The sequence below is a fragment of the Falco peregrinus genome, chromosome 5 (genome assembly GCF_023634155.1).
Source record: "Falco peregrinus isolate bFalPer1 chromosome 5, bFalPer1.pri, whole genome shotgun sequence".
NCBI classification, from domain to species: Eukaryota; Metazoa; Chordata; class Aves; order Falconiformes; family Falconidae; genus Falco; species Falco peregrinus.
Window position 1 is genome coordinate 5,464,290 of NC_073725.1, and position 15,367 is coordinate 5,479,656.

General features: G+C 47.5%; 2 protein-coding genes across 3 annotated transcripts in view; both read right to left on the reverse strand.

Moving 5' to 3' along the window:
- HOXA3 (homeobox A3) overlaps window positions 1–15,367 on the reverse strand; it is a 45,576-nt gene that overhangs the window by 16,503 nt on the left and 13,706 nt on the right. The window contains exon 3 of the mRNA XM_027786455.2: window positions 2,886–3,077. The gene's annotated coding sequence lies outside the window, so the exon portion shown is untranslated. The remainder of the gene's footprint in view (window positions 1–2,885; window positions 3,078–15,367) is intronic.
- Window positions 4,547–6,938, reverse strand: HOXA4 (homeobox A4). 2 transcript variants are annotated; one of them, XM_055805063.1, is made up of 3 exons: window positions 6,289–6,938; window positions 5,440–5,778; window positions 4,547–5,344 (listed from the first exon to the last, which is right to left on the reverse strand). In XM_055805063.1, exons 1-2 carry the CDS (start codon window positions 6,875–6,877, stop codon window positions 5,450–5,452), a joined length of 918 nt encoding a protein of 305 aa, XP_055661038.1. In that variant the 5' UTR covers window positions 6,878–6,938; the 3' UTR covers window positions 4,547–5,344; window positions 5,440–5,449. The 2 variants fall into 2 exon arrangements, with proteins under 2 accessions (XP_055661038.1, XP_005237240.2); XM_005237183.3 differs by having other exon boundaries at window positions 4,547–5,778.

Genomic DNA, 15,367 nt, shown 5'->3' on the forward strand with positions numbered 1-15,367 from the left:
AATTAAATAACACAGTTCTTGCGGAAGGGTGTCATCTGAGCCTTGGAAATATTGTCTGTCTTGGGAGAACTTTTAGAGCAGAGGCTTTGCTTTGGTAATTTAGTAGTTCCATAATGACGCTAATAATTTTAGATTTGGTGTCGAACTTCAGTCTACATAAAATCATGCAATAATAGCCTACTAAGCTGTTTATTGCCGTCTCATAAATTTGAGAGCGCTGACTGTTAAAATCTACTGGCAAACACAAAAGAAAATGGAAAGTTCAGTCTGCAGTCACAGATCCCGGGCGCTGCTGCCTGGGTTATTCTTATCTCTACCTTTCGCTCCCCTCGGCTCCAACACAGGGGGAACCCCCTGGCATTTTAGGTTCAAATTCATACCTTAGCCGGTTTGATCCCTAATCTATAGTCACGTTACAAACGGCAATACTCGTCGATCAAGTGCGTCGTGACTGGGTTGCCCCACTCGTGTTAAATATGGAGCGTGTATCTGAAAATGGTGCCAGAGATTTTCAGTTATTTATTTTGGAGCTATTAAGTCACGCTACCTTATTTTACACTGCCACAGTCCTTTAAACTATGCTGCTTCTTGAAAGAGTTGTTAAGTAGCAATAAAGCACTCTAAAAACGCTATGAATTTTTTTTTTTAATTAGTTGTTATCCCAAACTCTAATATTCATTGCGGCACTTTAAGTTCGTACATAAATCGTTCAGACTAATGAGTCACAGAGAAAGTCGCCCATGACTTTTCCTTTACAATGCTCACTGCCTTTCCATTGCTTTTTTGGCCCTGCATTAGGAGCCGGTGATTTATTAACGCCAGGAAAATTGAACAAAGCAGGTCCTCCTGCACTGTGGCACCCAGCCTTCCACAGTGTGAATTAGAACATTATCGAATGTGTTTGCCTCGGTAACACTTAATCACCAAAAGCCGTAATGTGACCACAAGGCAGCTAAAACAAAGATTTAACATTTCTAAATATTAAACTTGTTAAGCAAACGCTCAGCAGACAAAGCAAGCACAAACAATTAAAGTCATCAAGCTAGAAATACACACTACCTACTTACCAACACAGACCCTACTGCTTGCTTAAGAAGTTTAGAATCTTTCAAGATAAATCAGGTGGGTTTTTTTTAAAGGGAAGGAAAAAAAAAAAGAAAGAAAGAAAGAAAGAAAGAAAAACAAACTCCAGTAATAAGGAGTTGAGTTTCACTTCTGAGAGAATCACTCCTAGTGAGGACTGACGGCCACAGATCCATTCCTGACTATCTGCATTAATTATTTAATGAGTCACGTGACCCTAAAGATTAAAATTTCAATATCTCCCCCAGAACAGACGCAACACCTTTATCTGCGAGCGCAGGGATCCTTGTACTTGGGTCCCCTAATCTCTGCTGGCTGTCAAAGCTCCTCAGCTTCTAGGGATAGCGCTTGGGCATCAATAACGCGGGTTTGTCCCGCTCGGTACAGCGAGATGGGGCAGCTTTACACACACACCCGCTCCCCCAAATTAGCCAGTTGAACCCAGATCCTCATTGTCTGCAGCGGGGCGGGAGGGGGCTCTGCGCACTGCTGGCAGGGGGACAGGAGAGCATCAGGGCGGCGTCCCCCGGGCTGCCCTCCGCGGGTCAGAACTGCCTGTCCGCGGGCCCGGGCGGAGCCAGGGTGGCTGCCCAGGTCCGTGGGGAGGTGGCCGCCAAGCCTCCCCTGCCCACGCCGGAGCCCCGACCCACCGGGGCCCGCGTGGGCTGGGCTTGGGCGCCCGCGCCTCGCCGCGCCCTAGAGGACGGCCCCGGGGCACCCCCGGGAGGTCCCACCCCGCCGCGGCCCGGCCAGGCCGTGAGGCACCGGACTGGGCGAGAGCCCCCGCCTCCCCGAGGCCGGCCCCGGCGGAGGTGTGGGAACGGCGGCCGGGCCCGGGGCTGCCCGGATCGGGCCCCAGCGCGGGGCAGGGGGGGACCGGGGGGTTGGAGTTCCATGGCAAGCCTGTCAAGATCTCTGCCTGTGTGAGGGCTCCCCCCACCCCTTCCTCGTTTACAAACGCTGTCCAAGAAGGCCACGGGGCGGTGAGGACCCTGAAGAAGAGGGGTGGGGGGGGAAGAAAGAAAGAAAGAAAGAAAGAAAGAAAGAAAGAAAGAAAGAAAGAAAGAGAAGGAAGAAAGAAAGAAAGAGAAGGAAGGAAGGAAGGAAGGAAGGAAGGAAGGAAGGAAGGAAGGAAAAAAAGTCTCAGCATTGCGTAATCCTCTAATGCAGGATGGCTCTAGTTATTAAATACCACAAGGTGCTTGTCACAGCTGAGTTCCCCGTGTAATAAAACACCAGGTATAGCAAGAGCTTGCAGGAGGAACGAGGAGGGGGATCTTGGAAAAGGAGCATTTTTCTTGGTGGGTGGAGGGGAGGGGAGGTGGGTACCGGAGTTAACGGCGTGGCCGTCCCTGCGGCCAGCAAGTGACTCTGAGGTGACTTGGTCTTTCTTTGAAATATTGACAAACTTCCACTTCCAGCTTTTTGGGCCGCTCTCGCCTTTGTGGCCAGAGCAGATAAATCCGTGTGTGAGAGACACTGGGAGAGCGGGAGGGAGGGAGGGAAAGGGACATTTAGGTCCAAGTGCCGGATTAAAAAGAATACTGTCTTTAAAGGTCAAGGGTTTGAAGGGTCAGTCTGCTCCTCTAAAAAAAACAATTAATGAGATAGAAAATTTGTCCTCTCGGTGAACTCCCGGTTGCCTTAGCAAAGGGAACACAATGCGAGAATTTAAACTGGACGATGTAATTTTCGAAGTTATTGTAAAGATGGACGGGGAGCAGAGGGCTCCCAGCCCTGGAGCTGCGTCCCACTCCCAGCACAGGCACAGGGGGAAGGTTGAGGGGAAAAGGAAAATGTACCTTAAACGATGATAATCTGCCATGGGGTAATTTGCAGTCCGCCGTTCAATCTCCAGCAAGAGAGTGCACATTTTTTTAGCAGACAGGCAAGATGCTGTGTCTTTACACATGACCACTTTTTTTTTTTTTTTTTCCCCAGGAAAATCCTTTGCGTCTTCACAGACTTTTCCAAGAGAATGCCTTTCAGAACCGCTGTTGAATTACAAAGAAGTATTTATTGTAGGAGGTGATTAATGATTCTCGCTAAAATTGCTATTTGCAGCGTGATTTCATTTCTTTTTACAATGGGAGCAAACCAGGTTTATACACATAGGCTGCACACTAAAGAAATACTGCATCACCAGTTAATACATTTCAGCTGGAATTTTGCTCAGTTGTGCTAACTTTGGCTCTAAATATATTGAGGGATTCTCAAGCAATAAACAAAACTAAGAGTTACACGCTTGTGGATAGTAGTTACCTCACAGCTGTATTTTTCCTCCTTCATAAGGAGGTGGCTGGCAATTCAGGACTCAGCATACAGCAATATGTGAGTGGAAGCACGCTGTTCAGGCCTGCGTCTTGGTCAGGTTTGGAGACAGCAGTGTTTGCTGAGGGTATTTAAAGCTGCCACCTCTCTGATGCTGAATGTGTCCTGCCAGTGGCATGTTACATTTTTCTCTGTGACAATCCATGTTCCATGGCCAGACAGGGATGCTGGCAGTACCGTTGCGGCCTGGTGCCACCTCACCCAGGGGGTGATGCTGCACCCGGTCCTGGTGGCCTCACTCACGCGAAGAGAAGCACTGGTTCCAAAAAATGCCTCTCAGATGTGTCTGGGTAAGTAAATAAGTCCTGGCCTTCAGGCCTTCTCTGGAAGATTTACTAGCACTTGAGCTTCTTTCCAAGCCTTTTCCTACCCAGCTGAGTGCTACTCTCTGCTGTGGAAACCCTGAACAAGGCTCCCCCTTAGCAGCTCCACTTTGCCTGCACTCCTGGAAGCAGAGAGGTGCAGCCTGATCTGGAACCACTTGAACCCCATTTATCCACAGTTGTTTCGATAATGTTGGTCAAGTAAAACTCTTGAATTGTACCCAAATTCATGTTTCTGTTCAGGCTTTCTAAACAAATTTTGAAATAGTCTTAAAAAGAAAATAAAAGGAAACAGAAACAGAAAAGGCAGCTTAGAGAAACTTTAGGTTACCGCCCATGGATCCCCCTTCAAAAATGCTAGCCAATAGAGAAATCATAATCAGGTGAAAATGAATGAATAAATCACGACTGGCTAAAGATTTAAAGTATTATCATGGGGAACATGTATGACTTCTCCAGCAAAATCTGTAACGGGAGCTTATTGATTCCCAGTAGAAGCACAGTTTCCCTGTAACGCAGCTGAAAACACACGTACAGAGAGGGATGGAGAGCTGGACTCATTCTGCCACAAGTCCCGCTACAGAGAATACCACTCACCTATACAATGCAGCAAGACCTTTCCTCGTCCTACAGCGCTCTTTTTCTCAGCCAGGCAATTAGGAGTCAGGACGTTTTTCACTATATTTAAAGCAACCATTACCTTATTGACAAGATGAATCCAAGTTAAAACAATACGATAAACCATTGTTTTTCATTCCTGGTGCCTACACCAGCCAAGCACAAGGTGGATGAAACAGCACTGAGTGGACTTGTGTTTCAAGCATTTAATTCTTTTGTACAGAATAATCTTTATTACCAGCACCTGGCACTGTTGTACATTACACCAAAAATCCACAAATTGTACATGGACCCAAACGATTTAGACGGTGCCAAATATGAAGACAGCAACAGCCTTTATAGCAATATTTTTTTAAATAAATGCAATAGGGAATGTGGAGAAAAACTAATAGATCACAGCTACTGCGAGGGCTACACTTAAAACCAGTTAAGTTACCTTTGATACATAAAACATTTCCCTTTGAACAGTGTAAGGGGACATTTTTCATAAGTCTTTAACCTTCCGTGGACATGTTCGTTGTCTCTGTCGTGTTGGTGTGTGTGCATTTTAGCGTATGCACCCTCACACACACGCACGCACGCACACGGGAATCCACGAACACGCCACGAAGCAGCGCTATTCAAGTCAATGCCTTACACAAGTGTCTCACGAGGTTTTTGCTTTGTTTTAACCGTCTTTTATTTTTAAAGTGTTCTCTCTCTTAAAAAAAAAAAAAAAAGAAAAAAAAAGAAAAAAGAGTCCGTCTTAGGTACAGAGAATTCGTCCGTGACAGCATCCAGCCCCGTTTTACACCGAGGGCAAGAGAGTGTTTCCATAAATAGAAAAAAATGATGGGCATGGAACCATTATCTATATACAATGTAGACAATCGTCCGGGTTTTGGTTTAAACATGTGCCCGTTCTTGGGCACGTCTCGTCTTCCTTTCCTGCTCCTGTTTTGTTTTACACAGTTGTTTGGTCCAAACGGCCAGCCTCCACCACGGGGCAGCTGGAAAACCCCAATAGATAGGTAAATATATATATATATATATATTAAAAAAACCCCACAACAAACCAAAACCAAAAACAAACAAACAAACCAACCCCCACGTATTTATAGCGCAGCTGCGTTGGGTGTAGCCCCATCGAGAGGATGGGGGTGGCCTTGTGTCTGTGCTTTGGACTGCTGGCTCAGTGTGGACTGGTTTGAGGAGCGCATCTTTGTGTTAGGCAGTTTATGGTCTTTCTTCCACTTCATGCGCCTGTTCTGGAACCAGATCTTGACCTGGCGCTCGGAGAGGCAGAGGGTGTGCGCGATCTCGATGCGTCGTCTCCTGGTCAGGTAGCGGTTGAAGTGGAACTCCTTCTCCAGCTCCAGGACCTGCTGTCTGGTGTAGGCAGTGCGAGACCTCTTGGGCTCCCCTCCGTTGTAATTGGGATTGACTGAAACGTGCACACACAGGCGCGCACACACACACGCACGCGGAGGGGAAAGAAAGGGAGAAGGGGGGGAAAGCGATGGAACATAATCATTATATAATAACTTGACACCAGGTTCGCATAAGATACATAAACGGCAAGAAAAATTGTTTCACAGCCTATCGACGGTGGGGACAATCGAGGAGCAATAAAAAATGGTGATGGGCATTTGGGTTAGAAGAAAAGCTTCAAAGACACATGGCCCAGAGCCACTGCAGGGCAATTAAATTTATGGGGGCTATAATTACTGCCCTAACAGTTTGGCGTCTCGTAAATCTTTTGATAAAGGACCCCGGATACAAAAGGTTTCTCACTTTCTTTCTTTTTTTTTTTTATTAGGAAACGCGGAGGGAGAAGGAGGGAGGGAAAAAAAAAATCCACACACGCAACGACCCATCCCGGCCGCGGGAGCACCCTCCCCCCTTCCCTCCTCTGCAGGCGCATCCCCACCTCCCCCTGGCAAGGGCAACTCACCCGTGCTCACGTGGATCTTCTTCATCCAGGGGTAGACCACCGGCTCCTTCCCCTTCAGCCCGGGCAGGCTCTTGTCGGGCAGCAGCGGGCAGCCGGGCCCGGTGCCGGCCCCGGCGGCGGGGGCCGCTTCGCAGCGGCGCTGCAGGGCATGGCCTGGGAGCAGGGGCTGGGGCGGGCCGGGGTGGCCCTTGGCGGGCGGCGGCGGCGGCGGCGAGGCGCCCGGGGGCGGCTGCTCGGGGCCCGGGGCGGCGCTGCCGGCGCTGCTGTAGCTGTAGGGCGCCTGGGGGTAGGAGGGTGCCTGCGCGGGGTAGAGCGCCTCGGGAGGCGGCCCCGGCGGCCCCGGCGGCGCCGCGGGAGCCTGGTAGCCCGGTTCCCGGCGCGGCCGCGGGAAGTACTCGGGCAGCGCTGGGCCCGGGTGCGCGGCGTGCAGGTGCGGCGGCGGAGGCGGCGGCGGGGCGTGCGGGTGCGGGTGGTGCGCGTGGTAGCTGGCGGAGCTGCCGGCGCTGCCGCTGTGCTGCGTGTACTCCTCGCAGGGAGGGAATTTGGGCTCGATGTAGTTGGAGTTTATCAAAAACGAACTCATGGTCATTAATTTGTGAAGTGCAAAAATACTAATTTTTCTCGCGTTGTCGTTTTTCTGGGCTCGGCGAGGCCCCTCCCCTTCCCCCCCCTCCCTCCCCTCCCTCCCTCTCCCCCTCCCGCTGCTGTCAAGTGCTCGCCGCTGCCAAAGTTTGGGCCTCCAGCTTCCCCCCACCCCTTCCCCGCCGCACTCCCCTCCCTTCCTCTCTTCCCACCCCTGGAGCGCCTACAACACACACAACACACACGCACGCACACACACCCCCCCGCACCCCCCGCCACCCCATCACCACCTGACCGCCACCGCCAATTACCGCGCGGGGCCGCGGACCCCGGATCAGGAAATGGAAGGAGGGCGAGCGGCCGCGGGGCAGCTCCGCGCCCACGGACCCACGGCGGGGGCCGCTCCAGGGGGCCGCTGCCGCCGCGACCCCTCCCGGGGCGGCAAGTGCCCGCCCAGGGGGCGCCCCGCCGGGGGCTGCCGGCCGCCCGCGCCCCGCGGCCGCTTCTAACCCGCATCCCCGGCTCCTCCCGCCCGCCGGTCCGGGCCACGTCCGGCAGTCAGGCGAGAATCAACTCAACCAGCCCCGACAGTCTCTCTGCACATCCCCCCCGCCCCCAGCACTTTTTGTTTCTCCGTTCCCCCGCGGGAGAGCGTAGGAAGCGGGGCGAGGAAGCAGAGCGCAGCCCAGCTGCGCGATCCGGAGGGAGGCAGGCATTGCACAAGGCGTTGCACAATCCTTTTAAACAAGCCCATTTCCAAACGCCTGGAGTCGGGGCTGCGCGCAGGCAGAGGGCGGCAGCGGCTGCCGGGCACAGGCCACCGGCAGCCCTCCGGGGTCTGCCCCCAGCGCCCTGCCGCTGCCACCGCGGCCGGCCGGCAGCTCTCGGGCTAGCCCTTTGCACCTTTGTAGCTGTGCTAGCTGGAGGAATAGATGCAAAAGTTAGCACGAAGGTCGCGGGGAGGCCGAGGAAAGTCCTTGAGTGGCCTGCGGGGTGTGAGGGCTATAGCGAGCCTGAAAATAACGGGGAGGAGAGGGGGAAGGGAGAGAGGGGAAAGCGGACACGATGGTATCAAATACTTCCTACCGGCGACCGCAGGGCTCACTGCGAGCGTCCCTCCCCGCGAAGGAGCGGTTTCCAAACTACGAATTTAAGTCCGTCGGTTTGGTATGCCTTGTCTTGGGTTTATTTCTTAATTTTCTGTTCCATGAGAAATCGCTAGCGCCTTCGCAGGAGTGACTCGTAAACCCTGGCGTGGGAGGGAGAAGGCACTCGGGCACTTCAGCGTTGCTAAAACTGAGACTGTTAACGATATTTGCAGCTCAGAGGGAAAGGAGGCAACCGCCCTGACCTTAGGTAATTGAAATTTGATGGTTAATCTAATTAAGCTCTTATTCTAAGGGGAAAAAATACTTATTGAACGTCAGCTGGTCTGGTACGTTCGGAGTTACAAGCGAACTTTTCGGATTGTTTTTTTCCCCCCCTCCTTTTCTGGAAAGCGTATAAACATATAGAAATATTTACCGCACCCTTCGAGAATATAATTGCTGAGTGGGTAAACTCATCTGCTGGTATGGGAAAATACTTCTAATATATCAAGCGTAAATTTGATACGGTTTAGATCTTGCCCTCCTAAAGATATTGCATTAACAGTTAGCCTGGTTTAAATTCAGATTATTGTCTTTTGCAGTTTTATAGATAATGGATACATGCAATAAAATTATATTTGAATATATATTCTATCTAACAAGACACACATCGTATCGATTTATATTTTACACACACGCACGCACATTGCAGGCGACTTGTAATATGTTAGAACATTTCCAGCACTTGGGTATACTGGGATACTTATCTAAACAATCACTCATTTCCTCCTCCTATCGAATGTCTAATTTGTATAAAGAGTTAGAACACATTTACTTACTCATTTCCAACAGCACATCTATGGAACTCTGGTTCTATTATACCTATTATCTATGGTAATAGGTAAGTTTTTCTATTTACTCTGCGTGGAGAGGAAATGCGGTTATACACACGCACACAGAGGCAGCCGCAACTGTTCAGTAACACGCAATTGACAGGAAAGGGGAGATTGTTTTATTTATATATATATTTAAAGACAACAACAGCAACAAAATCCCTCTCAAAAACCAACAGCGACCCATGTTGTAAAATAATAAATTTCCCACCTACATGACTGTAAAAAAAAAAAAAAAAGATTGCCAAAGTGCATCACGAGCGGAGAGCCTTTTCCCGGCGTAAAGAAATACATGCACACGTACAGACACATACGTACAAATACCTGCCGGCCCGCACGAGATGAATTACACTGGGTTATCGTAAATATTATCCTCGGCATAAGTCCTGAGACACTACGGGCAGAGCACTACAGCGGTCTGCCGTGTTCCCAAGCCACGGTAAAACACAACGAAAAGTGGTGTCTCGCTTTGTAAGCTCGGCGCTATACTGGGAGAGCTGACCGGGCTCTGTTTCGTATTATTTACCGTGATTAGATCTCAAAGTGTACTCGTTTCACTGCGCCTCTTTCTACCGTGGGGCTCTGGCGCTCAGTTGCAGAAAGAAGGATACAATTTTATATACGACTGTAAATCTGCAAGGTGACCTGAGCTGCTCAGCCCAAGTCTGTTTTTTTCGTGTGGTTCTATTACTCTGCGAAGATGTGCTGAGGCAGGACCTCCAAAAGGCCTGTTCCATGTCTTTGTGGTTTTGTTATCATAAACAAGAACCCAGCCAAGACCACCAAGTGTTATCTTGCACACGGCCATTTCGACATTTTACTGCAAGATTTATGGCTGTAATAAACAATCTCAGAAACCCTTTTTTTCCCCCGGTACTTCCCTTTAACAAACTTGTAGCATCATCCTAAGCTCTCAGAGAAAGAAAAGGAGAGGAAAAAATAGGCCAGCTCCCTCAGTTTTCCAGAAGGACTAAAGGCTCGATTTCACTGGTGAAGGAGACTTTAATCAGTTAATAAAGGAGCAAGAGTTTCCTGGCCGACGCTGGCCGAGGAGGAGATGGGGACCCCACTGGAATTAAGTTGAGAAGGAGAGAGTCAATTTTCATGCACCAAGAAGAGGCAACCTCATACATACCCAAGGAGGGGAGAAAAGGGGGATCCCCTTTTTCTTGTGAAACAAGCAAACATTCCCGCTACCCTCCACATGCGCGGCTAAAATGTAATTACTCCTAAAGAAAAAATAATAACAGTAGCAAGAACAGTAACAGTAGTAGTAGTAATAACAACAACAACAACAATAATAACAATAATTCAAGTCAACCTTTCGCCGTGCCCGGGCATCCTCCACCGAGAGCGGTAGGAGGAGGAAGACTCGCACTAGCAGCCTGGTTTGAATCTGATTTGAACCATTTTGAATATATTTAGCCCCAGCTTTCCCCCCTTGAATGCGAGGCTGTCCCAAGTTTCAAAGTGACCGAAAAGTGACACCGTGTGCATTTTGTTTCTTATTAATCTTACACATTGACAGTCTTTGTTAAATAACAAGGCGTGCCCTTCACCAGGCGACATTTTCATATTTGTTAGACGCGGTGACCTGAAGTTCACCTCGGCCTTGGACTTAGTTTTTCTAAAAGGTCTATAACAGTGTCTTTTAGATAGCGGGGTGCTTTGCCCAGGTCACTACTTCTAAGGGAAAATTAAGAAAAAATCGCGGGAAAATGTAAACGTTATGGAATGTATCGACTGTATTCCCTCCTTTGTTCCTGGGAATGATACAGCCCCCGAGGCTGCTCCTGCCTCCGCGGGCGGGAGCGCTTCTTTCCTGTGGCCGCTGCCGGGGCAATGCTCGCAGTTTTGCCCCAAGTTTAGCATGTGGTAGAAGCGATGACTGCCCTGGTACCAGGGCTTCTCTTAACCACGGGGTGGTTGGCGGGATTTACTCGCTCTGTCCTGGCTCGGTTCATCAACACACGCAAAATTTGATTTGTTCTCGGATTTTAAATGAATGGTCTTTTGAGCAGACCTTCCACGCCAGACAGCAGTGTGCTGAATGCAAAGAATGAAAGGGCAGAAAGTGTTCGTCTCAAATTATTAACTGTTCTGCTCCAGGTTGTTGCCATTTTTTTAAAGACATAATTTAAACAAGAATTCAGAAGAGTCAATATTTACTGAAGTCTCCATTTCAAGTTCTTTTAAAATATTCTCATCGATATTTTTATTCTAAACCAGACTGAAAATACGGAATTCGAGCTACTAATAGTTTTGGTGAGAAAGCAAATGCATTTCGGTCACCTACTCTTGAGTAAGCCGGTTATAGTAACAGCTTTCATTCTGGGTATATCAAAGACGCATTGTTGTTCTTGGAAACAATCCGCCTGCTATTCTCTAACAAAATAGATATTTGGCTACGGGTTTTAGCTTGCTATCAGGCTTCACTCTTACACCAAATAAATACTCTGGATGTGAAAGGTTATATACTATCTCAGCGAGGCCAGGCTCCCCAAACGTGCAATGCAAGCGCTCGACTACAAGTAAGCAACAGCAGCAACTTGTGAACAGTGCCTATACGAGCGAACACTTGCATTATATACTTCCCAGGCTTCAGCAGGTACTTTAGGCAAAATCTCCAACAATCACTTTGGCTAATCGGAAATCTAACCTCTCGCATATTCGTTCCCAAGAAATAGCGCTCGCCTGCCACGATCCAGCTGTGTCTCTGGCAAATAATTCACGCGTACCAGCTACGCAAAGGCCGGTGTAGCCTCCTGACTTGGGGGTGGGAAGGCAGCAATGCATGGATAGGGGTGAGGTGCGCTCTTTCTCGGACTTTCTCGTCGCCCTGTCCCCTCCTCCACACCTTTCATATCTGCTTATGAATATTTGGGAATAACCTTTCCATCTTGCATCGACCCCTCATCCTCCTCATTTCAGGCTGAATCGGGTTTGCAGTGATCTACCCCAGAATGAAATTCCCTGTGCAATATTTGCCAGTTCTCCCTACAGACAAGCCTAACCGAGGAGCTAAAGCTTTAACACCGAGGCGGCACTGGGAACAAAAAATCCCAGCAATGTGGGAATAAGTCTCTGCGCAAAGAAATTCCACTAAACTTTTTCTTGGGGGGCGGAGGGGGAGGCGGGGGGTGTATGGAGGGAAGGAAAACAACCCTCCCTGTTCCCCGTTTCGCTGGGAACTGCTGCCTCTGGTAATTCCAGAGGGCTGTGAGAACCCTCCAAATCACGGAGCGGCGCCGGGCGCCAGCTTCTCCGCAGCATTTTCCATCGGTAGCGCAACGCGGCCCCACGGCTCCGCATTTTAAACGAGCTCCTTCGGACCAGACATATAAGCCGTATTATCTCCAGCGTGTCCTGTTTAAGCACAGTTTAGCGGTCGCTACAGAAATGAGAGCAAAAACAAAGACGCGGCGAGGATCGATACACACGTTAATAGCATCGCTCCTATCTTATCTTCCTCCCATTTTGCAAAGTGAGAAGGCTTAACATTAAACCTCTTAAAGCGGGTTATTATATAATAAACAAGGGCGAAATATTTTGCTACCTGACTCGCGGAGGAGGCAGCATCAGCGGCTGCTGTGGGGGTAACACGCGTGTTTACCTGCCGCGGATGAACCCGAGATATTCAGACACAAATGTGGCCGATAATTCAAGATGAAATACAACGTGTATTACTCTTGAAAAAGAGGAATTTTCTATCCTTTCCTCGGTAATTGAGGTCATTCAGCCAGTAGGGTTCACCTGGAGTCCATACTGTGATACACACGTAACTCAAAGCTATTTTATCTTTTGTGCTGATAGTCAAGATCTCGGCTATAACATTGACATCAAACTCTGTCTGGGCGAATGACTAAGAGTGGTGCAAAACGTAAACTTTTGACCCTCAACTTTTTGACCTGCAGTTGTAACGCCCTTAACCACAAAGATATACAAAAGCTATGCAGCTTCTTTTAGGAGTAAGAGACTCGCACTGTTTGTTTCAATAGTTCTGCCGTTTCCCTCAGCTTTCTAAGGGCTTTTTTTTTTCTTTTTCCTTCTTCTTGCTGTTGAGAAATCGGATATTTTTGCATGTTTAATTATTGCTTTTTTTTTCCTTTTCTTTAATCTCGCAGCTTTGTAAAGTGCTGTTAGATCAGTTTGCACAGCCTTTCGGCAGCGTTGGAGGGAAGCCTGTTACTCAAAGGCGCTATATGGTTACAATTGCAGGTGAAATGCTGGGTAAGTTCTGGGCGTGAGGTTGGAAGGAATGTAGCGACGAGCGTTGGGGGAAAAGCTGCAGCTCTCTGCTGCGAGGGTCTTAGTCATTTCTCCTTGATTTAAACATAAAGAAACAAGTCTAATTGTTTGCGAAGCCTTGTCTAGGCAAACGAGTTGACTGTGAACTTGGTCTAAAGCGAGCTCTGCTGGTGATTCCTAGGGTGTGCAGATTTATCTTTTCTGCATTTACTTAACCTGGCAGTGAACTGCACGGGCTGCCATTTGTTATCCAGAGACAGACTTCACCTCAAGCAAGGACTGTTCCACAAAATTGCAATAATTACCCAATAACCTTCATAGCAAATATTATTATTGAAAAGACATTTTTTTGGGGAGGGGATATAGGAAAGATTCCTTATGCGTGCTATAAGGCGAAATCCTTGCAAATTGTACACGCTTTCTATGTCAGATTTGGTATTGTTTGTGCATGTAGCTACAGGAACATGTGACTGTGATGGTCCATGGGTATTTGCCTTCCAGAGAGACATTAGTGAGGATGCTTTAATTTGAAAGGGATAATATTTTCAAAGATGACCAGGCGACTGTGGGAGCTGTGTTTTTTGAGCTCTGCCTAGTAACTAGCAACAAATCGGGGAAACGTTAAAAGCAGGAAAGAGAAAGAGCTAAGAAGGCAAAGCGGCGTCTTAACTTGGTCGGGAGACTTATTTATGTCTGCATTTAATACGTTAAATCTGTATTTGCGGGGAGGGAAAAGGCATTGCTCCAGTATCCAGGGTTTGAAATCGAAACCTCCTGATCCGCCCCTCATGATCTGTTCCATTCAATTTCCCATGGAGCAGATTGCAAACCCCTCTATTGTCACCCTTCCACAGATACACACTTATTAAATGTAAGGAAATGGCAGAATAATAATTTCCCCGTAATGTTCTGCAATTAGGGCGTTTGCAGGGTTTAGACAAGGCTGCAGAGCTGTAATTTACGGATGACTTTCCATCGGATTGTTATAGTTCTGGTTTAGAGAAAGTTATGCCTTGCAAAGTCACTAGTTAAAAACATTAGAGAGTTGCCTAATCTTTAATTGGCCTTATGCTTAGACATGACACACTACACTCAAGTATTTCTTTCAAAGGATTAGGTAAGCTGTATTTCAAATCGCAGAACGCCACTTGCCATGCCTAAAGTAAAACAAACTCGCACGTATAAATCCCCCAAACACAGCAGAAAAATAATGTGTGCAGATAAGACCTCTCTCCTGATTCCCAGTGATTATTCTCCATGACATTTTTCCTCGGAAAACAATTCGGACCTGGGAATATTTTGGTAGAGTTCGGCAGTCTAGGGTTGTTTGAATTTCAAAGCGGATTAGAAAATCTTAATGCGTTTCTGGATTTGAATGGCTTCAACTGTGCTGCTTAGGACAGGGCAGGGCCAGAAATAAGGAGAAGTTGTAATTTCTAGCTAACTTTCTTTTGTTGTTAGAGAGTTTCTTGCAGTACGGGCGGTTTTATATGCTTGTGGGTTTGGGGGTATTTTTCTTTTCCGTAGTTCTTGAATCTCTGTATACTGCTTGATGTGGAATATGCTCCAGAAGCCACATTTAAAAACGTGAGAATATGTAACAGCAAATCTTTTTGCTCTAGACAATGAAAAATTACAATCCGCGATGATATCCAGGTTCCTAAAATATTGGTCGAACGGGTGTGCGTGTGTTTGTATATTCACCAGATATTTCAAATAACGCAGTGTTGTTGAATATTGAGTAATTGGAAACCGTGTCCGTTCTCATTCCCGTTTATAAGCGAAGGATTTTCCTTGGAAAAGGACCGTATATGAATGAAGCCCAAACTTTTAAAGGTTTTTCATACCTGTGCCCCAATCTATAAAATTTTATAAGATATGATATAATATCATATCATATGCGCCTATCATATATATATTTCTGGTATTCCTATTGACAAAAATGTGACAGCTAGTGTACTATAAAATCTCCAGCTGCTTATCACGGAAATGATTTTCAAATGTGCACTTGGATATGCTCTTTTAAAGCTTTTCCCATTTTTTTTAATAGAAAGTATATGCGTATGTATTTGTTTAGTGTTTGTAGGAAGAATACATTGGCACAAAGGTTTCAGACCTCATTTATCTTACACAAGGGGTTGACTTTAAATATTAAATATTTGTAGAAGTGTGAGAACTTTGAGCTGAGCCAACCTTATATACTACCGTTTCTTTAACGTTAAAGAGAAATAAATTAAAAATAGGAATCAGTCAACAATGTGCAGACCT